The 23920-nt window shown below is 35.3% G+C and overlaps 1 protein-coding gene across 4 annotated transcripts in view; it reads left to right on the top strand.

The window, feature by feature from the left end:
- Positions 1 to 5965: 5965 nt before the first annotated feature.
- Positions 5966 to 23920, top strand: part of LOC149774295 (P-selectin-like) — a 144434-nt gene continuing 126479 nt past the window's right edge. The window contains exons 1-5 of one of the 4 annotated variants that reach the window (XM_089945466.1): positions 5966 to 6137; positions 12395 to 12583; positions 13275 to 13451; positions 19152 to 19337; positions 19796 to 19981. In XM_089945466.1, the coding sequence (XP_089801592.1) occupies positions 6071 to 6137; positions 12395 to 12583; positions 13275 to 13451; positions 19152 to 19337; positions 19796 to 19981 (805 nt within the window). In that variant the 5' untranslated portion in view covers positions 5966 to 6070. The remainder of the gene's footprint in view (positions 6138 to 12394; positions 12584 to 13274; positions 13452 to 19151; positions 19338 to 19795; positions 19982 to 23920) is intronic. The other 3 variants (XM_089945462.1, XM_089945464.1, XM_089945463.1) reach the window with 3 other exon arrangements.

A 23920-nucleotide genomic window follows, 5' to 3' on the forward strand; every position in this document is an offset into this window, starting at 1 on the left:
TATCTCCTTAGCATTTATGATTTCTCTTAACTATACAGAAGCCTGGTCGCACAACGCTTCTCTTCCCCTGTCTACACTTTCAGTGATTTCACACTTACTGGAATTTCCCACAAACCCAAAAAGAGTCCTCATAAAATAACAGATGTCAGTATGGCTCATCAATTTCTAGGTCAATACAAATATTTCCCATTATCAGCAACATACTGAAATAAACTAGTTGACACATAATAGTGTTGAGAGGTTGAATTCCTGTAGAAACATATTTTAGAGAAAATTATTCTGACTTCGATTGGAATGCTAAATGTTTGGCGGTTAGAGAAAGTTAATGCTGATTAGCTAAGCTAAACGAGAGGTTGTCTTTCCTATATGAAATTAAATGTTTTAGGTAATTTCTCTTGCCAAAAGTTTCTGCCAAAAGGGGAGTCGGAACGACAAACAAATTCTCTCGTTAAAGACATTGTCCAGGGTACTTTAGTCTGGAAGAATATGAGAGCTCCGGAAATAGCGAGATATATGACTGCATAGAAAGAGCGAGTCTCGAAACGGCACAAAGGTGTCGTCTCAATCGCATACTATATGTTCGCTGATTTAATTTTGTAAATATGTGTTGAATGTATTCGTTTTAAATTCATAAATAGATTTTCATTTATTTCCGAAATTAATCGTGCATTTATTTATCACGATGTTATCTCATGTATCGTAAGAATGTAACACAATGTTTCATATACTATACTATACAATTATATGCTGTGCTTTGCTATGCTATGCTATGCTATGATGTGCTATGCTGTGCTGTGCTAAGCTGTGATGTACTGTGCTATAATTGAGATGCTATGCCATGACATGCCATGCTATGCCGCGCGACACATTGAGGTTTGTATCCAAGGCATACACACTGATTTTAGTCGAAACGATCATCGAACGTTTGATCGTGTTCCCAGAATCTGGAATGAGTTGTGCACTGACGGAGTTTTATTTAAGAGCTTTTTGTAGTCGGCTTGTATGGTTTGGTTCTACAGGTAAGCTTGTATTTGGGGGACCTACAATCTCCGATAGAAATTTTCCACCCTTAAACTAATAGTAAAAAGTGCCTGACCCCTATATTGCATATCTCTCTGGATAGGGAAGGGTATGACCCTCGTGATGAAGGGAACAGAGAATGTGGCCTCATTCAATGTAGGCAAACATTCGACTCTTAGTCTGTGAGAAAAAAATCAAATTGGCCTTGTAATCAAATAGCTTCGAAAAACTTAGTTTTTTTGTAAGAAATTTCGTAGGCGTACCCATGGTAAGTCTAAAAGAAAATTGCCCTATTATAATATACATGTTTGTTGATAGAAGTCTTTTAATGCTGAAAATGGTTTGGCTGGCATACCCTCTTAAGAAAAAGTAACGGCAGGGATGTTGGTGGCAGAACAAGACAGAACTTTAAAGGTTCACTAAGATAATGGACAACCTGCGAATACATTTGCAAAGCACAAAGTCTTATCTTACTACTTTATTATTATTATTATTATTACTATTAGTAGTAGTAGTAGTAGTAGTACCGATAGTAGTCTATAAATCTTATTTCACAGGGCACCACCCACCTATCCTCCATTTCAAGACAAAATAAAATAAACAAAACAAGACCACCTGAGAATTATTTAAACTTTGGGAACAAAGAAATTCTAGAGCATTACAATGTCGCAAAACACATACACTCTCCATAAACATTAAGTATATTAAAGAATACAACCACCCATCCTAATATCAACATTTATTTCTAAATCCTAGGATACCAAGTTCCAACCGTTAAAAAATATATAGGTCATCATGTCACTATCTTCTTTTAAAAACTAAAATGGGACATTGCTATATCACACTTCTTTGGAAAAGCCACAAAATCCCTCCTATCTTCGAATCTTATATTTAAAGAAAACAACAAAAACAAACTTCCTAACATTCTATCCACCACTTGAAACAGACCCTAGAAACAAATGAGAGGATACTCACCTTCCTATCCGCAATTTGTATAAAAGAAAGGAAAGCAAAATGACTTCTTAGGGTTTTGTGTTTCACCTTCTGGTAATGACCTCGATATATGTGGATTATACTCTTCCAACAACTTGCATATAATGTATCATTACTAATTCGTAGACCTGAGTTCAGTGCATCTAATGTACGTGTTCTTGATTTAACACCTCATATTTTGTGATATGTTGTATACCAGATTAGGCCGGAAAAAGCACCTTGATAAAAAGGACAGGTTTGTGGCATTTATCATTATATAGCCGTCATGCCTTGATCATTGTCGATAATCATGGAAACTAGGTTAAGATTTGTAAAGAATAGTTTGATATGTTTTCTGGTCAAAAATACTATATCGATCCTAACCTTTATCTCTCGTAAACATGTGCAATAATTCAGTTCATTTCAAACAGCTGCTAATTTGTTGTTGTTGATTTGATTTTACTTATGTTAATCCCGTTTTGTATAAAAGAAAGCAAAATGACTTCTTGTGGTTATTTATAATGCGTCACAAGATCAATATATACTGTATAATATACCGCCACTTATGACTGCAAGCGAACAGCGTAATCCCTTAAATGTCAGCGCATTATATAGAGTAGGGTGTAGAGTACTCTTTCCAATTATGATGGCAAGATGATAGCGTAGTCCCTTACTTCTAGTGCATTATATAGATCATGTCGTCTGTATTTGTTCCACGTATGATTGCAAGCTAACAGTGTATTCATTAATCTGTCATCACATCAAACAGATAATGTCTTCTGTAATGTTTCCATTTATAATTACACGAGAACAGCCTAATCCCTGACCTAATGGCGTATACTACAAATCAGGGTGTACGGTTATCGTTCCCCTTATGATTGCAAGTTGTGAACACTCTAGTCCCTGACCTACCTGAAAAATATACAATATCAGGGCCTATTGCATGCATCACACTTATAATTAAAAAGAGATCTGCGTAGTTCCTGACCAGCCGGCGCATTTTTCCCAATTTGGTGAGAGCTACACACTGCAAATATAATAAGGACAAGCAGGACGTTGTTGATGGGAATCAGTAAATGGACCAGCACTGTACCGAAGAATAATACTGCTAAAGAGAAGCACTTTTTGATAATGAGAGCATCTATGTCATCACTGGACTTAATAGTATTTTAATATATGAAATGTATTTTCAAGCCCGATTTCTTGTTAAAAATAAATAAATACGAAACATTTTACATCAACATAAATATAGGTCATTTTACTAAAACATTTACCTATATTTCATTGTATTTTTTTCATTTGGTTTTATTTTCATGTATATTACCTAAAATACAATACATTTTTTACATCTCTGCTTGTTTGCTTCATCATCGTTATTCAATGTGTGCCCATTATTGTACTGCTAGGCCAAATTATAATCGTGCATATTAAAATTTTGAACGAAATAGTATTTATAGGTTACTGCATTTGTATGGGAAAATATGAACGAGTTTTCGGAATGAATACTGCACGAACTTGTGAGTGCAGTATATCCTTCCGAAAAAACGAGTTCATATTTTCCCATACAAATGCAGTAACCTTTTCATTATATTTATTTATTCTACCTAAGGTTTAATTATATAAACAAAATACACTACCAGAAACAAGGTAAATGAATGAATGCCGTATTCCAAACTAAATACACAAGCGCAGATTTAACATTACAAAATGACATCATTATTAATGCCCACATAGCTCCACCCAGATAAATTTGAACTTAGTCGCGCGGTCGACAGAACTTTCGAAAGAAAATGGCGTGTCTAGTTAAAATTGAAATTTGCAATCATATTGTGAATGAATGGGCATTGCAGCGACTTTTCCATTTGATCTGGAGTGAATATATTTTGGTATTTGTTTCGATTCTACGAACGTTTGTGATTTTGGACTGGATTCATCTGTGCAAATTATACATGAAATACATCGGATTAAAGTGGCGCGGGAGAAGCGTGTTTACGCCTGAAAATGTGTTTTTGTTTCTGTCATTGAATGTTTGAAATCATAACGTGGGAAAAATATGAAGTCTTTCAGTTGCAATTTTCAAAAAGACTCTATGGAATTTAATGTGTATTTCATTTTGAGTGCAGTAAGGAGGAAGCAATTGCACTTATCATGAAAATTACAGCACACTTTCGAAATGTGTAATCCAGATTGAAAACCTATGATATGGCTCATGTAATTCAGATTTGCAGAATTAAGAAAAAACATTTTGAGGAAATTCAGGATGTAAAACTGTAAGTATATTTTATTTTGCCATTCTTATCACCAGCTAAAGAAAACAGTATATGCCTTGTTATTTGTAAGGACCTAATCCGTCATTTAAATAAGGTAGATAGCCTAAATCAGTAACATTGTATCAACGCAAAATGTCAAGACAGATGGTCTTTTTTTGCAGTCCACGAAACATTTTTTAGTTCATTCAGAAACAAAATTTAAACAACCACAACGTAAAGAGCCTCTTACGCGAGTGTACATGATTTGTTTACAAATCAAATGTGCTGGCGTCTGAGTCCATTGTTTATTTACAAAAGAAAATAGTTCCTTTATTCACGTGAATGCTATATGTGTATTGTCGCGCGCGTTCATTATCGGGGAATATTGAACGATTCTGTTAATGTAAAGTTAACGGGGGAAAAAAATGAGCATATAATAATATGATTTAAAACTATTGTGATATATTATGCCTACTTATTTTCTGCAAATTAAGCAATTATAATGTTAAATAAATTTAGTCAAATTGGAAAAATATATTTTTATATATAGTATACTGCACTATATAATGTTATACTGTACCTACTGTACTGTACTATACTGTACTGTTCTGTGCTGTGCTATGCTGTGCTGTTCTGCTGTGCTGTGCTGTGCTGTACTGTCCTGTACTGTACTGTACCGTACCGTACCGTACTGTACTGTAATGTACTGTACTGTGCTGTGCTAGGCTTGACTTGACTAGACTGTGATGTGCTATGCGATGTTATGCTATGCATGTTATTCAATACTATTATGAACTTTATTGAAACTCTAAATTAAAACATTAACGAAAAATCCAATTACGCTTTGTATGGACAACAAAAGAATGAATCATCGGATTTTTGTTTCGATTCCGCAGACTTGTGCAATTTTGTTTTTTTGTATTGTCTCAACTATACTAGTAGGCAATGCATTTCAAGGACGATGCCGCCAATGCTATTATGGTAAATGCATCACTTCTACATAAGGTTAAATTAGGTTGAAGGTTTTCATATAATGCAGTCTTTTTCTTCCTGAATAAAAAAGTGTAAAGTTTGCATTTAAAAGATCTGGACAATATGTATTTATTTCTAGAGAAATATTTGAAAATAATTTCCTTTTTAACACTATTAAAGAAAAATTAATTTTAAAACCATCTCTAAAACGCATTTGGTGCTTGTATTTCGAATCATTTTTCTATTATTGCTTGAAGAGATATAAAATTCCACATTCAGGTAATCAGTCTGGGTTTGAATAGGGAGTTGTTATATTTTGTTCTGATTTGCTTAGAAATTTATCTCTGGTTTAGTCAAGAATGCTTTGTGATACAACCTTCCAAATTAAAGATCAACCAGGTCGTCGGATCAGTAGTTCCTCCATTTTAACAAATCGTTAACAATAATGTGTGATTTGTTTGTGTAACATTCGATGAAAAGAATGAACAGGAAAATAAAAAAACGAAGAGACTGTTCACAGTCACCGCATAATTGAATACGGCAAAGTAAACCGCACTGCTGAGATCTGTAAAGAATCCACGAAAAAATACGCGGTGACCATGTTATGGATAATACAGTAAAATAAAGGGCTATTGCGTATTGTTCCTCGGCTTTGTCTTTCCAGTACCCGCTTTAGAGTTGTATTAAATACGCAGTCATTCAGACAGGACAATGACGTTCAGCAAATCAATGTACTTGTCTATTAACTACCTGGATTTGTTTTTTGTATGCTGGAATAGACCGGTTGATTTATGCGTAGGGAATTAAGTATAATCCGTTCATCACTGTGGACAGGAAAAGTATGATTGTCAAAAATCATGGAAAAGAACGGTTTGATCTATTTTCTGCTTCTGTGGATTGTATTGATTTGTAGCGTTGCATGTTGTAAGTATTTACATTGATCGGAAATTGCTCGAAACGTGTTTTCTTTTACTTATTTCCTCAGGAGCAGTAAAGAAGGCTGCAAGATGACTTTTGTGAGTATTAGAGTATCAGGGTAGATGTTACATACAGTACTAATCGGTGTATATCACATATTGCATGAACAGATCAGGGTAGATGATGTTACATACAGTACTAATCGGTGTATATCACATATTGCATGAACAGATCAGGGTTTATTGTAATCGCTCACTTATGTTGGAAAGGGTCCAGAGTCGACCCTGATCTGCTGACGCATTATACTAAAACGGATTATACCACTAAGCAGTGGACCACTGCAGGTCCTTGTCTACTTTGTTCAGAGATGCTCTATAAATAAAACAATGATAACACCACTAAGGCCAGTTAAATTGCTCGTACAACACAAGACGCTAGGCACAGTGTTTTGAAACCATAGCCAAATTTGAAGACACTCTTCATTGTCCTTAACCCTCTTTAAAATCACAATACATTATCAAGCATCTGACTTTTAACACACATTTGTATAAAGTATAAAACGATGTTTTTCCTTCCAGAAAAGCTCTTTTAGACTTTCTTGTGATTCAAACGATAACAATTTAAAGGAATGAATATGGCATGCACTTTGGATAGTAAGATTGTACTTGGCGAAATTAGGTGTCTTCAAACGATTATTGGTCCAGTATATTTATACAAGTACGACAATTGTTTAATATGAACGGATATGAATTTAAATATATTTATTCAAAGAATATGCATTGAAATATATCATCTACATTAATGCCTCTGAAACGTTGAAACTATTGTATCAATATATATATATATAGAATTAATCCAGCCAGTTATCCATATTGGATATCTGTAATGTCAAGACGCTTAGAAGAAACAGGAAGATAAACATGGGCGCACCAACGTCATCATGTAGATTATTCAAAGAGGTTTCGTTAGGTCCGGTTTGCGCAGGATGTTGGTGACTGACGTGTGTTTATAGTACTTTTCATGCAAAGTTTGAAGGAGTTTTTAATCATGAGATGACAACATTACTGACTGTTCTAAAAGACACTACTGCAGAAACTTACATTTTATAGACTACCTTTGAGTAACTTCGGAATCATGGTCTTATGATTGAGGCACGTAGATAGATGAAGCATCATATACGAAGGTACAAAGATACGAATAGGTTTGTTTGACATGAGGTACATGACTGATAAGGATCATTTCATTCAAGAGCGTCATTCTTATAATGCTTTAACATGAGTTACATGACTGATAAGGATGATTTCGTTTATGAGCGTCATTCTTATAATGATTTTACTTGAGGTACATAATAATAATAATAATAATTTTATTAATAATAATTAGGACTTTGTATAGCGCCTAATCTTTAGAAGCTGTAAGCGCTTTACAACATTAGACAACACCTATAAGATGAAAAAGCATAATGATATGATTACATAAACAAACAACATGAAATTAGAAAACATAAAAAAACATGCTGAGAATAGGTTGGAAACATTATTAGGTCTTTAGGTCTGTTATTGCAGTCGAAATAAGTGAGTTTTGAGAGCACTCTTGAATGTGACCACTGTCTCTTTGTGTCTAAGTCCTGGTATGTCCTGGTATGCAAAAGAAGGCTGTCCATCTGACTTTGTCTTCATAGTGGGAATAATAAGTATACGATTTTCAGAAGAGGAGCTTAAGTATCATGCTGGTGTGTACACATGTGTGAGGTTGGTTAGGTATGTTGGACTAGAGTCCGACAGTGAAACGTAGCACAGAGAACAAATTTTGTGTTGGATTCTGGATCGAATGGATAGCCAGTGTAGGGTACAGAGCAGCGGGGAGGTGTGCTCTGATTGTGGTACTGTAAGTATAATCCGAGCAGCTGTGTTTTGAACTTTTTGAAGTTTCTGGAGCAAATATTGAGATGAACCAGACAGACCTGAGTTACACTAGTCTAGTCTTGAAAGTACTAAAGAACACACAAACGTTTTAGTGGCATCGACAGAAAGATATTTTCGAATGGAGCTGATGCGTCTCAGCTCAAGATATGCTGCCTGGCATATGTTCATCACATGTTGGTGCAATGTGAGAGTACTGTCGAGAGTAACACCTAGGTTTCGTACTGATTGTGTGAATTTAATGTTGGCGTTGCCGATATTTATTGATTGAGGTAAAGGATGTGAATGAGAAAGTCTTTGTGTTGTAACCAGAATGGCCTCAGTTTTATCATCATTCGTCTGCAGCTTTTTACATGTCATCCATGATTTCACATCAGAAATGCACCTCTCTACACCTTGGATGGTAGCATCAACTTCAGTTGGGTGGCTAGTTTTGTATATTTGGGTGTCATCAGCGTACAATCGGTGAGACACTGGATGATTATCTATGACACTTGAGAGCGACTGACTGTATATAATGAAGACAACAGGTCCAAGAACATACCCATGTGGAACACCACAACATAGGTCAACTGGGCTGGAGTGTATTCCATTTGCAGATACAATTTCTGTCCTGTTGATCAAGTAGAACTTGAACCACAGTAAGGCTGTATCGTGAATGCCATATACATGTTGGAGACGGTGAAGTAATATATCATGGTCTAGTGTGTCAAATGCTGCAGACAAATCAAGGAGGGTGCGGACTGTAATCTTTCCGCTATCCAACGCATAGGGAATGTCATTAACTACTTTTAGAGGAGTCGTTTCAGTACTGTGGCTAGGGTGATATGCAGATTGTACATTGCTAAAAAGACTGTTTTTGAATTCAGATGAAATACAAGGTATGATAGAACAACCTTTTCTAAGATTTTTGATGTGAATGGGAGATTAGAAACTGGGTGGTAGTTATTTAAATCGTTATGATCTAATGTTGGTTTCTTCAGCAGAGGCTTTACAATGACAGTTTTGAAAAATGATGGGAATTCCCCGGATGAGAGAAATGTATTAATAACATAACTTATTGAAGGTAATACTGGATCTAAGCACTGAAGCAGCAGTGATGTTGGAATTGGATCAAGTTCAAGTGACTTTGGTGCGCTCTTCATCGGGATTGTACATACGAAATCCATAGAGACAGGTTCAAATGCTGCTAATGGTTGCCGCTTAAATTATGTATAGCAACTGTATGGTGACGGCGATTCAATTGAAAATGTGGCATCAAACTTATCTCAAAAGGTTTGTACTTTGTCACGGATGAAATTTGCAAACATATACGGAAGGTCGACTTGAGAGAAGGTAGTTGGAAGTAGTGTACATTTGTTCCTTGACATTAGCTTGTTAGTAATCTCGAAGAGCTCTTTGCAGCTAGAACTTTCCATGATCTTAGTAGTGTTGTGGGCTCATTTCGCTGCATGGACTATATTTGTGTCATTCTTCTTAGCGGCTTCATAGATTTGCTTATGAATAGTGAGTCTGGTGGAAAACCAAAGCCTCTCAGCTTTACGGCGTTCTCTTTTAGCAGCGCGAAGCTGGTCCCTAACACTGTTATACCATGGAGAACACTTTTGAATTGATATCTGCACTTCGTAGCTGAGGCATGTTTGTCGAGCAGTGAACGCAGGCAGTTATCGAGTAGTTATGCTGTAAGAGGTAAGCAAGTTGTTAGGTTTGCTTGGATGTCGTGAATTAGTTTGGTTATATTTACCATACGAAGGTACATGACTGGTGATGGTTATTTCATTCATGAGCATCTATCTTGTAATGCTTTGACATGATGTACATGACTGATAAGGATCATTTCGTTCATGAACGTCAGTCTTATAATGCTTTAACATGAGGTACATGGCTGATAAAGGTCATTTCCTTCATGAAGGTCTATTTTATAATGCTTTGAAATGAGTTACATGACTGATAAAGGTCATTACTTTCATGAGCGTCTATCTTATAACCCTTTGACATGAGGTACATGACTGATAAGGATGATTCATTCATACGCGTCTATCTTATATTGCTTTTACATGAGGTACATGACTGTGAAGGTCATTTCATTCATGAGCGTCTCTCTTATAATGCTTTGACCTGAGGTGCATTACTTATAATGATGATTCATTTATGAGCATCTATCGTATAATGCCTTGACAATAGGAACAAGACGGACGAAGGTCATTTCATTGATGAACGTCTGTCTTATAATGCTTTGACATGAGATACATGACTGATAACGATCATTACTTTCATGAACGTTTATCTTATAATGCTTTGTCACGAGATACATGCCTGATAAAGCTGATAAAGCTGATTTCATTCATGAGCGTCTATCTAATAATGCTTTTACATGAGGTACATGACTGATAAAGATAATTTGATTCATGTGCGTCAATTTTATAATGCTTTGACATGAGGTACATGACAGTGAAGGTCATTTCATTCATGAGCGTTTATCTTATAATGATTTGAAACAAGTTTCTTGTTTCTCCATGTTTGCATCCACCTTATTTTAATAGGTTTGGACAGCTAAATATCTTAGATATTAGTAATAGATTAAATTTCACAATGTGTATACCTTGCATTGAAGATACCGCTAGAATTACGTATTAGGTAATTGTGATTTCGATTTCCCTGTGTCCAGTATTTAATGTGTATATCATTAACACTTTTTTGTACACAGGTAGCATTCAACAGTATTTTGTTACGACCAGCATACATATACTACAACCTATGAAGTCAACCACTATCAAAAGTAAAACCCCATAAACAACAAGATGTGTATATTTATAAACTCGTCAGAGAATGAGGAAAGAGAATCGGTTGTAAGATTGTTTCAGCAAAGCCGATCTCTGTGTATTTATGCTTTAAAGTTACACATAACTCATTCCAGCAACACGGTAAAATTCCCAAGCTTTCCTATTTTCAGCCTTAATTTATTAACGTAACGGATCAGACTCGTAATATAACGGATCTGAGCTTATGCTCTTAGGCATAGCTTGGGACCAAATACTACTGAAATGAATTAGGTATGGATTAGTGCCTGAACTAAAACACTAACAAAGTTATAATGTTTAGTCATAGTATATGCAAAATGTCAAAAAATGTTCGTACACTTTGTACGAGCGTAATAGCACAATTTCATCTTTCTGTGTTTTGACTTGATATTATCTCCTGTATAAAGCCCGTAGTATTTTGTTGAATGCTTTCAAGTGTTACCTAAAATCGTTAAAAATTAATACATTTTGCATTTAATTCAATGGGTGAATGGTTGGACATCATAGTGCCAATGACAATAATTTAATTATATTGTTTTAAAATGTAAATTGTGTATTCACGTGCGTTGCTGCATCTACTAGCACTGTTAAGGAAAACTATGCTCGTGACCTAGCGAGGGGAGTAGAGAAGCTAACTAGACTAGCTTCTATGCCTCTATTTTTAGAATGTTTTCTCCCATACACACTCTCTCTCTCTCTCCCTCTCTCTCTCTCTCTCTCTCTCTCTCTCTCTCTCTCTCTCATCTATAACCAAACGTATATTTATTTCATTATGACAAAGGATTTAGTTTCTGATCTGTAGATGACAATCAGTATTTCTAGTGTATTTTTTTAAATAAAAGTTTCCATAATATTCCTCTATCAAAACAACAACTGGCACGTGGTTGTCAAAGAGACTTAGAACCGGACTGGAGATACTACCAAATCATTTACAATCCCGAAGGACATGATATGCACTGCAACGGAGGCAATTAACCTGAATTTTATTGTAACTTCTCACAGTCAATGGAAGAAGCTATACACTGCAGTGTATTAAACAAGGTTTTATCTGCTTTGATTTAGTTTACACAGTTTGCAAGTAGCTATAGTAGAAGTACAAGCAAGAGAGATTAAAAATTAATCCGCACTATTTGTATTTGACTGAAAAAGCACGTCATCCAGCATAAAACGATCAATTGATTGCTCAGTTTTAATATTGTAATTTCATCAAACAATGCAGTAATTTCTAACGTGAATTACTTTTCGATGACAATAAATTGCGCTTATGTGTGGAGTCCTTTTTTTGATGACTCAATATTTACGGCTTTTTATCTTCTTTCTATTTCCTACTTTATTCAAGGAAAGGTCCCACCACAAAATTTATACGAGATGGATTGAGTAGAATCAGTAAGAGCACAGACAAATGGAGCCTGATTTATAATTGGTGGAAGGATAGCATACCATCCGCTGAAACAAGTTAGCGTAAAACAAATTATTTGATGATCGGTATCAGTAAGAATAAGAGTGTAGCTTTAATGATCTATTTAAAACGATATTTCAGCATGTGACATGCAAATCCCCCACGGTGATGTGACATGGTTGTGTGCCACACAGGGCCTACCGTGTACTTATTCCTGCCACGAAGGTTACAAGAAGGATGACACAGTGTCCTGGCTTGAGTGTTCCGCATCCGGGCAATGGGTTTCCCTTTACTCGCAGAGGCTAGTTAGTACCAGAGATATTTGTACACGTATGTTTATTATTTGTGCACTTTCTGATAATTAGAATGAGGTTTTTTTGAAGAAAGCAGAAAATTTGTATTTATGAATTACATCTTTCTACGTTATAATCACCATGATGCTAGTACGTACATTCCTTGAATCAAGATATCACGTAATTAATTACCCCGTTTGTCATACAGTGAAATAGTAACAAACAACCTTTAAATAGCAACATATCGCAGCTACGTTATTTATTTATTTATTTATGTTTAAAAATAAATATAATTTAAACCTCGTAAAAATACATCAAGTTCATCATTCTTTGAATACGTCAAAAGGGGAATATAAGAACCGCGACACTCATGCTTATGAAATGCAAATATAAAGAACAATTGAAATTATTCCTTATACAATATATAACAAATGTTGAGACAATGACTTGATCATGACATTATTGACTTTCCGATGTGCGAATATTAAGTATCTTCCTCTGTTGCTCCTTGTTCATTCCTTCCTACTTTTCATCTTATTCTTACTAGTTTGCAATCTCTACTTTCCGACTCTCTTACCAAAGCATGTTACGGTAAATGTAGTACCTTCGTACTTATCTCCCTTATTGGTCCCCAACTTTGTACGTGTATATGTATGACAGGTGTACATTAAAACAAAATATGCTTTTATTTCTTTGTATGTGTTTCTGTCGATATGTCTATATCACAGCAAAGCCGTGCCCTACCGTAATAGCAAAAGGGGCCTTCTCTACATCATGTGAAGCGGTTGTTGGGTCAACATGCAGTTTTTCATGCGAAGCAGGCTATAGACGGAAAACATCAGTTTCTGCGTTGACCTGTCAAACTTCCACGGAGTGGAGCTCAGACCTGCGAAGTTTATGCTTACGTAATTCTGTTATTATTATGGTTATTATTATTATTGATGATGATGATGATGATGATGATGATGATGATCACAAGATTGGGAACAATTGTTTTCTTTAGTTTGTACTGTGAATCTACTGGGGACTATCTTACAAGATACGAATTGAATCCTATATCTTACTTTCTATTCAAACAATAGAATGATAATTAAAGAATATAGCCATGTGACTTAAGAGGAAGGAGGTGAGGGACGAAGAGAGATAAATATTTATTATAAATACACTCTAGTTGATGAAAGGTTTCGATCGTGAAAACATATTTTGATAGTAAACGAAGTGTGGTTTCTAACAGTTGAGATTATGACTGGGTGGGACATGATGCTACATGTCTGCGGTATGATGCCCCAGTGCTAGATGTCACTATAAGCTGCACCACTTCAGAAATCGTACCGATATAACCGAAACATTGTTAAAGCTACGTTAAAAATCCAACTCAAACACACTCTCTCTCACACACACACACACATTGTTATTGAAACATGATATGCTTAAATACATCCCCCCCACATACTTTTATGAGTGGAGCAACATATTTGCTAACACCATTTCGATAGCTGTGCGTGTATAATTGAGTTTTCTCTACGTAATTTTTCTTTCATGCCCACGAATATTGTGCATGGAAAGAGAAAGTTCCTGTCTTAATGGGTTAGATAATATATATCCCTATGGCCATAATAATAAGGCATTTATAAGGCATATGCCATTGTATGTATAACAACTTGTCTCCCTATTAGGATTTCCTTAATTTAGTTTTCATTAAGTCTTGTGCACCTTTCTGCTCCTGTTGCAGACATAAGATTGTTTGATAGTGTATATCATTTAATGACGTTATGTGAACGACGTAATTGCGTGTGTGTGTCTGTGTGTGTGCGTGTGTGTGCGTTTGTGTATTTTAGATTTTTAAGGTAGCTATAACAATTTTTCCGTCATATCTCTAGCACTGGGGCATCAAGCCGCATATATGTAGCTCAAGGCCGAACAATCCTAACACTAACCTCGTAATGCTAAGCGTCAAGCGAGGCAGATGCTAGGACCATTTTTATAAGTCTTTGTTGTGACTTGGCCTGGGTCCGACCTCTCGCATCCGAGGCGAACGCTCTAACCACTAGTCCCCCGGAGCGGTCCGTAACTGTTTGTAAATGTCCAGATGTCGTCCGTTTCTTTCAAAATGGTTTGTGCCGAAAGAAATATACAGTAAATGAAAAGTTAATACTATTGGTATATCAGATTGTGATCCGCACATGGCGCAATCATACGCATATAGAGACATTCTTGCAACTGTGTGCTCTAGATTCTAGACTATATATCAATGACGACTTTTCACTCATTTATCATTGGTGACGCGTGACATTAAAGATGCACAATTTCATCGCAATTATTTATGCTTTTCGTTCCCCCTCCCCTCTCGAGTATAAGGACTAAATACGCAGAAATATGGAGTGAGAGAGAAAGAATTTGCGCTGAATGTAAACCTCGAAACCAAGTTATACCAAGTAACTTGCAAGAATATGGTTCGTCGTAATGTTATGTGGGCACTTTCCTGGGGGTTTATCTAGAGTGTTTATTTACTCAATGATACAAAAATGGCAAGAGCTGTCGATAGCGTACGGCAATTTCCCGGTTACGTGGCACACATCCTGTGATGTATTTAATGCTTTGTTGTCGTTTTTGCTTCTTGAACCTATTATAATGTTCTATGACTCGATTATTATTAATTAAAAATGACAATTTACAAAGGCTGCACCATCTCTCTTTCTCTCTCTCTCTCTCTCTCTCTCTCTCTGTCTCTCTCTCTCTCTGGACCGCCGTAGCAAGATACGGTGAACATTTATGAAAAGGCGGGTGTTGAGGATTTTTTGTGTCATTACTAGGATGTCTCTGCAACTGTGGATGAAAGTACAAATGAAGTTATACCGACCGAATGGAGCGAGCGAGCGAGCGAGCGAGAGAGAGAGAGAGAGAGAGAGAGAGAGAGAGAGAGATGTTTATTGTAAGTAGTAATACTATTAAAACAATCTAATGTCTTAGATCTTTAAATATATTAAACTATTTTAATTGCATCTCGTTGCTTCGTCATTTCACTTAGTTTATATTTTACACTAATTCTCATGAACCGGTACGTGAAAAGTTGAGCTTATATATGAATGGCGTAGCTAGCCATGTGTTTGTAGTACTCTACTCTTTTCATTAAAACCATCTTTCATGTTTAAATAAAAGTGTCCCTTATTTTTTGATCTAATTCGATGTAAATAAAAATAGAAACTCAAAAACGAAAATAACCAATTTATCAATATGCAAAGGTGGTAATTAAATAGCAACAAAAGGTACAGAACTACATTTTCTAGTATACACAATCGGAAGTAATGTGAAGAATGCATTCACTCTGTCAATACACAGTTACCTGTAGTCTAAACTCCGTTCAAAGGGCAAATATGTGTATATGTGTGTGATATAAATAAAATATATGTACAGTATATACGCTGCATCAATGATATATCACTCGTTCTGTAAATTTCTGTATATACATACCCACACATTAGTACATTTTTAAGGGCTGAAATTACTTTTTCCTCCATCACTGACGTGCGGACGATGTCACAGAACAATTTAGTTTAATTTAAGATCTATCTTCATCCAGTCCGATTATATTTCTGAAACCTTAGTATCACAATCATCAATAGCTGGAACACGCTCTTTTATTAAGTATTAACTTTGTAATAACAGCGCACAAACTGCCAAGCAAATTGAACTTTTTACTTACAAATGACTAGATACTTGGCGAATTTTAAAGACTGCCGTTCAAGTGTCAGTGTTATCGGGTTTTAGACAGGATCGGTCGGGTTAATGGTGTCATAGATGGAAATTACTCTACTTCAAGATCCACTCTGCATTTGTGGATTTATTGTAACCTGGCAATGATTGGTAGACAAAGCTAGGATCCTGATTGATCACATATCGATGTAAATTGGTTGTGTAAGGAAACTTACTAGCCTACTACTGCGTGTGCTAGCTCAGCAAGTACGTACTATGTCTTTCACCTATTAATTGGTACTGGTAGATATGTAAAATCCATTCACTGGACCGATCAGTTATCGTTAGTAAGGCTACTTCTACCTTTTCAGCCTTGCCGTAAATAAACATGCCGCCTTAAATGAGTATATATATATATATATATATATATATATATATATATATATATATATATATATATATATATATATATATATATATAAACACGTTGTAAGGAACATTTTGTATTAGCTAAAATATGGAAGTTTAAGTACGCGGATATTAGCACATAAATTTCTCTGTGCGTTTTAAAGTCTTTTCTTCGTCAAACAGGTTTATCTCACCTATTTCATGCCATATCATTGCTTTCTCAAGTTTGGTTAAATAAGAGTGGAAGTTCAACATATTAAGTAATACTGGCACAGAACATAATTAAAAGCAAAGTGAAAAATGATAGAAACGTAAAACACTTGTCTCTAGAAGAAAACAGAAAGATATATGCCTAACTGTGATAAACACCCAAGTATATCAGGCAGACACACACACACATACACACATACACACACACACACACACACACAACAACAACAACAACAACACACACACAGATATATATATATATATATATATATATATATATATATATATATATATATATATATATATATATATACAAAAATTTACATGTATTACATTGTTAACTTTCTAGATGAAAAATACCAAGCATAACAGGTCAGAGTGCGTAGTAAATATTCAATGGAACGTTTTTAAATGACCAGTTGGAAGGACCCCGAAAAGTAAGCATGCCGCGGGACCACTCTAGAGATGAAGAAACATGTGGTCGTTGAAGACCACTCAGTCAATAATTCCTTCAGTTTTGCTTTCTCTGCGTGCTCAAGAAATTGTCACGAGAGCAAAATCAAACGGGACTTAAACAACATTGTTCTCATTGGAAATACATTTTACATAGAATGCATATGCAACCTAAAATTTTGTTTCATTTTGATATTACTGTGAATTTGTGTATTTTGACAAAACACTTACTTAAACTTATTTTTAAGACAAATCAATTATGAACATATGTATATTTAAGTGTGTGTATTGTGGGTGTGGGGTTGGATGTGTGTGTGTGTGTGTAATTTGGATATTTAACGTAGCTTTAATAACTTTTCAGTCATATCGCTATGATATCAGCACAGTGTGGTAGTTTAGAGAGATGTCTTTCATGAAGCATCATGCCGCAGACATGCAGCATGATGTCCCACCTAGTCACATTATCCTGACACCAGGCCGACCAGTCCTAACAATAACCTCTTAATGCAGAGCTCTAAGCGAGGCAGCTGTTAGTACCATTATTGTAAGTCTTTGGTATGACTCTGCTGTGGTTCAAACCTGCGACCTCTCGCATCCGAGGCGGATACTATAGCCATTAGGCCACCAGAGCTGTCTGGATTATCTAAGAAAGTAATTTATCTTAATATAATATATCTTAATAAAATTATGATTTGACTTCAAAGATTTTGTGAATTTCATATTTATTTATCAGACGTATATACCTGGAGTGCAAAATGAATTACATCCACACTGTACAAAATGAATTACATCCACACTGTGCAAAATGAATTACATCCACCCTGTGCAAAATGAATTACATACTGTGCAAAATGAATTACATCGACCCTGTACAAAATGAATTACATCCACCCTGTACAAAATGAGTTACATCCACACTGTACAAAATGAGTTACATCCACACTGTACAAAATGAATTACATCCACCCTGTGCAAAATGAATTACATACTGTGCAAAATGATATACATCGACACTGTGCAAAATGAGTTACATCCACGCTGGTTCAAATTTTACATAGCACTGAGAAACAAACATTGTCTGTAACAATACTAACTCGTAACTTATTTTTAAAACGATAGAAGACACTAAAGCAAATGCGTTTAAATAATAATAAAGACAAATTGTATCAACATATCCTTGAGAAACACCCTTTCAGCCTTTCACATCATGTCATCAAACAAAACAGTTTGAAAAGAGCAATAATCGGTTAACATCACAGTACATTTGCACTTAACGATTAATATTGTAATCTTTATAGTTGTTGCTGTCAGTATTGTTGTTGTTGCTTTATTTTGTATTTCTGATATGCTACAGAAACTGTAAAGAAATATTTATTATCAGTGTCTTTTGTAAAGTCTACAACTCTACAAGAAATAATCAATATAGTTTCAGAGCATTATGAGAATCTACGCATATTACACTGTTCAGGTAATTATTAAAGTTACAACTGCTGCATTATTCATGAACAGCATTCGTAAAATATAACATTAAAAACACTGGGTCTATTAATACCGAGAGTCATGAAATTTATTATTAGATCGTGAATAAATATATAATCATTAGCTTTTTGACTCCAAATCTTTTGTAAGATGAACATGAAAGAAGAGTTAGTAGACGTTTTCGTGCAAAATAAATGCTAGCCAGAGTTACGGTTTCTGTATGCATTGTCTTATATGTAATTTGTAAGTCACAGATCGTTAACTCTACCACATAGACAGTACGTGCACACATAACCTCCAGCTTAAAAACCCGACGTGGTCCATGTACGAAAAGCTGACACAAAATATCATTATGTTTTCAGGACCTGATGGACAACAGTGTCCTTACTACATTCCCAGAGGTGATCTCAACCTCACATGCATCCGAGAACCTGGCCAAACATGCAGCTTCACGTGCGATAAGGGGTACAAGCCCTCTATATCGCCATCAACGATTGCTTGTGGAAGCAATTTGAAATGGAACCGTAATCCGGAAAGCTTGTGTCAAGGTAAGGTACACATTAAATGAGGATTTCGCTGCAAATTGGATATATTGCTCCTAAACACATTCACACGTGCATTCTTCATTCCACAATAAAACATGAGAGCCCAGAGCACACTCTATCTCAGAAAAGAATAATTAAGGGATCTCTCTCTCTCAATTTTGTTGCATATCTCATTGAGCAATATTTAATATTAGTGATTCGATTTTCAGTGACTTGAAATTTAGATACGCTAAATCATTGCTAAGAATACGTTGAAAGTAATCACTTATTTTTGTTTACCACCGCAGTGATACGCCTAAAGCCTTTAACTTTCAAACCTTTCACATTTTGTCACCAACTAACTTTTATCGGAGAGGTCCATCAGCAGTCGAAGTAATAATGTCGAGTCTTTAGATCTTGATTTCATTAAGTGGCATCTGTCAGTTAAGAAAGCATTATTTTAGAAATATTATATTTTTTAGAGATTAATTGTCCCAAAGTATTTGAGGGTGGCTACGTCTCAGAAATATGCAGCACGAAATACAAAGCCAAGTGTTCTGCATATCAGTGTAACCCTGGATACGTAAAACACAATCGGGCCTGGTATGTGGAGTGCGACGAGTCTGGTAAATGGATCAACCCTACTGGGAAGTCCTCGGCATGCGTTAGTAAGTATTAACAGCAATATACCTTATGCCTATTGTTGTGCATATTTTGATTTTTATTATGCGCTTGTTTTACAACGCTATGATAATAAACTAAGTAACAGAAAAAAGAAACACCTACAAGGTTTATACAAAACTTAACAAATAATTTAATTATCAAAGTTATAAATGAAAATGTGAGAGGAACTTACAGTATTATGAAGTGAATCAACCAAAATCCTGACAAAGTTCTATCAAATCGCAAATGAATGGAAAGTTCTGTATATATTTCAGAACCGGAAATGTACTGGTCCGCCAGGGATCTTGACTTTGTCACGATGGCGTTTTCTATAACTCCTTCGAATAACTCACAACAGTTCCATAATGATAGCATTGTCCAAATAAGTGGTGCTTTCTATTACCACTTAACAGTCCAATCAAATGTTTTTCTCCCTCTCGAATAATATCCAAGTACAACATAAAACAAGTCTGAAGATTTACAATAAGGACACTAGAAATGAGGATGACTCCACAATCGGAATTAATTTGATTGCACGGTTCTCTCATTATACACCGCTCGTTTATTACGACTATATTTCACTATATATCTCACTTGACGAATCTTACTACTCACTTTTCCTCGAAATTGCCTAGTCATGTTACCTAGCCCGACCAATAGGAAGTTACTGAATTCATTTAGAACAGTCCAAACCCCATCAGCCAGTGAGAAATTAATCCAAAGCGCCATTAAATCATATTGTTGCGATTATTATTAGTAATTGTGAATATAAGCCATCACATATTTATAGATCCTATGTAATTTTACGCTTTTAACGGACTCGGGTCACCTTGGGAAAATCTAACTAAAAATATTCCGTACAATTTACAACCATGAATGAAACTTACAAAACGTAAATAAAATTGTGTACTAAGCGTTACAAAAATAGATATACATATCAGCTTGACCTTTATCCGCTATTGAAGATACAATTTTGGCCTCCTTTACTTTTGTTATTTTTTTAAAAGATATTTTCTACACTTAGTATTTTTTTTACTTGTGATATTAAATTTAGCATTATTTGATATTTAATTCACAATACCAATAAGTTCCACTGCAGGTTTCACTTTGTATTTTGTGGAAATAAATTAGTTGTTCATTGGACAACATATTTTATTATGCTTCCTTCAGTTACTTAATTTAAGACTAACGAGATGTAACTGAAATTTGAGGCTAGTCCAGGATCTGAATTTATCTAACATTTCAAAGATACTACGATTGTCTTTAACATTCACATTTACTTTTATTCCGAATGATTACTGTCCCTGGAAAAAACATTCACACATTTAAGAAATCTTTAGAGAAGCTAACAATCATTCACATCAGCATCAGCTGTATTGAACAATAATTCAAACCCTACCGAAGATTGTTTAGATTCTAGATTCTATGAAAAGTGACTACTCGCTTGAGCTGATTAGACCTTAACACATTTCGGAATTACTAAAGCAAGAAATTCAAAATACTGGAAAAGCTTGTAAATTCTATGCATCACTGTCGATACGACAAAAGTGCTTATTTTTATGATGTGGTTATTATGATGTGGTTATGAAACATGTCTTCAAGAGTTATAACCTGACCCTTTTCGAGAAAGGTTGTACGAAACAGACTAGGCACACCCATGTCGAAAATTGCAAAGAGAAAAGAACTGTTTGAGTGATGTTGTTCAGCAAAGACGATTGATCAAGTTTATGATAACCTCGGACAGATCATATGAGTTGAAGAATTAAGGAATTTACTCCATAGTCAAGTCAAGATCTATCTTGATGAGCAAACAGTGGGAAAGTTTGAAACGATTATCACACAGATAAGTATCACTCCTTGACGCAAAGTTTCATCTGTAAACAAGTCTTCCTCTCAGCAGTATATTGGGTAACATAGTCAACACAGTTTCAAAAGCGTACCTCCAAATTTCGATACGACACTACTGTTAAGAAATGAAATATCTGATAAGAGCGATCTGAAATCCTTATCTCTTCCTACGTGGACATTTTGCAAAACTGAAGGGCACGTCATTTCTGATTACTACCGCTTTTAAATAATTAAAAGAATAAAGTTAGCGCTATCCAAGATGCTCTTATTTCAAACAGTTTAAGGTGGTTGTCTTGTATTGAAAGCAATATATTGTTTCCGTCGAACAAATCCCATTCGTATTCTATTTCAGGGAATTATGAACTATTTTTGTCGAAAGATTGGTAATTCAGCCAGGTCTGTCCCTGTTACAATGTTAAGGGGCACGGGAGCTTCTAAGAGTATTTTATTATCAGCTACTTTGCCCATTTTCGAGAACTAGTTTCTAATAAAAGCAAATTCTTTCGTTGAGTAGAGTACGGCTTTATCAATATTCCTCTATACTGTGTCATCTTGACATCAGACTTAGCCCCAGGACCAGGACTGTCGAAGTGGTGACTTCTTTACCTATTTAGGGTATTTATTTATTACTACACAATGGCCTAGTTGGAGATAACTGAAATCCCTTCCTCGGATTAGAACGTTGATCCTGTTCAACTTGAATTCCACAGTTATATCTTGCCTGTGCGGTTACTGGCGCAGTGACAAAAAGGGCTCTTGATTAGGAATGTATTCCTTTAGCTGACACAGCTATTGGTCATTCTTGTGATCAAATCACTTTTGATCCTGCTATTGATCATTCAAGAAGTATTTATTATAGTGATCCTCTTTTTAGTAATCATCCTTTTTATTTAAATAATGGCGACAAAAGACAATCACTCATTGACAAACCGGGAGAATATCTTGAGATATCCTGTCTGTTTCAGAGCGCTATTATAGAAACAAAAGCCGCACAAGTCCTAGTTTGTTATCTTGAGACTAGGAAAACCACCAGATATACCAGCTGCTGACGACTGCTGAACATTTTAGTGAGCTATCAAGTCATTGCTCCTCCATAATATAAACATGCAATTTTCTGCCTAGTCAATGTAACTTCCCTTGGCTTGTCATAAGACTTATCACAAGATTTGTAATCATTTTTATTAGCAAACAATTAAAGATGGTGTTTCTAAGTGCTCAAGATGTTGTCATGCTTATCGAATGTTAGGAAAACCAAAAAAGAAGATACCTAACACTAATATGCATCGTAATAATGCATCTGACGAAGCATGTAGCAGAATTATGGCAGACTGTCTCGGTCCCTTGTCACAGACCAAGTCGCCAACCAATATTTGTTGACCATAATATAAGTTATCAAAGATTTGTTATGTAGCAAATCTCCACTCATTCAAAAAGAAATTAAAGTATGACAGACCTGCACAGAAAATACGCTTTCAGCCTGGAGATAGATTTATTGGTATATGACTTCAAACTTCTCTTCCTGCTTAACTTTATTAGCCCTATCCAATCGAATTCGTCATTAAAATTCATCGGAGACTGAAAGAGAAAAAAGTTGTCATATAAATATGTTCAAAGAGTATTTTGAGCCAAATTTAGTATTCAATCAAGTTAGTTATACATGTCCCACACAGTGATACATACAGCAACATTTGGTTTCAAGGCCTCAAGTTTTATGAGTTTGGAAAGAGGACTTCTTAGCAATATATTGGAATCTTGCATTAGGCTTTCAGAACATTCTGCTGCGACTTAGGTCAAGTGGGGATGTGTTTAAAGAAGATATTGTTAACAAAGTCTTCATTCCTATCTTAAGATCAGTCTGTGGGATCGTTTTGTGTGTGTATATATAAATACAATTTGAGATTAATCATTTGCTTAATTTTGTTCACTGGAATTACCAATTGCTCATTTTACTTTTTGGATAAACTCTAATTTGGGATTATTGAAGGCTCACTGAAAGACATAATGGAAATTATCATTGTCGTAAATTAATACACTGAAGACTTGTTGTACATCAAAGCATTCAAGAATATTGGTACATCAGCAAATTCAAGATTATG

The sequence above is a fragment of the Sinohyriopsis cumingii genome, unplaced genomic scaffold, assembly GCF_028554795.1.
Source record: "Sinohyriopsis cumingii isolate HCF-2022 unplaced genomic scaffold, ASM2855479v2 utg000349l, whole genome shotgun sequence".
Classification (NCBI taxonomy): domain Eukaryota; kingdom Metazoa; phylum Mollusca; class Bivalvia; order Unionida; family Unionidae; genus Sinohyriopsis; species Sinohyriopsis cumingii.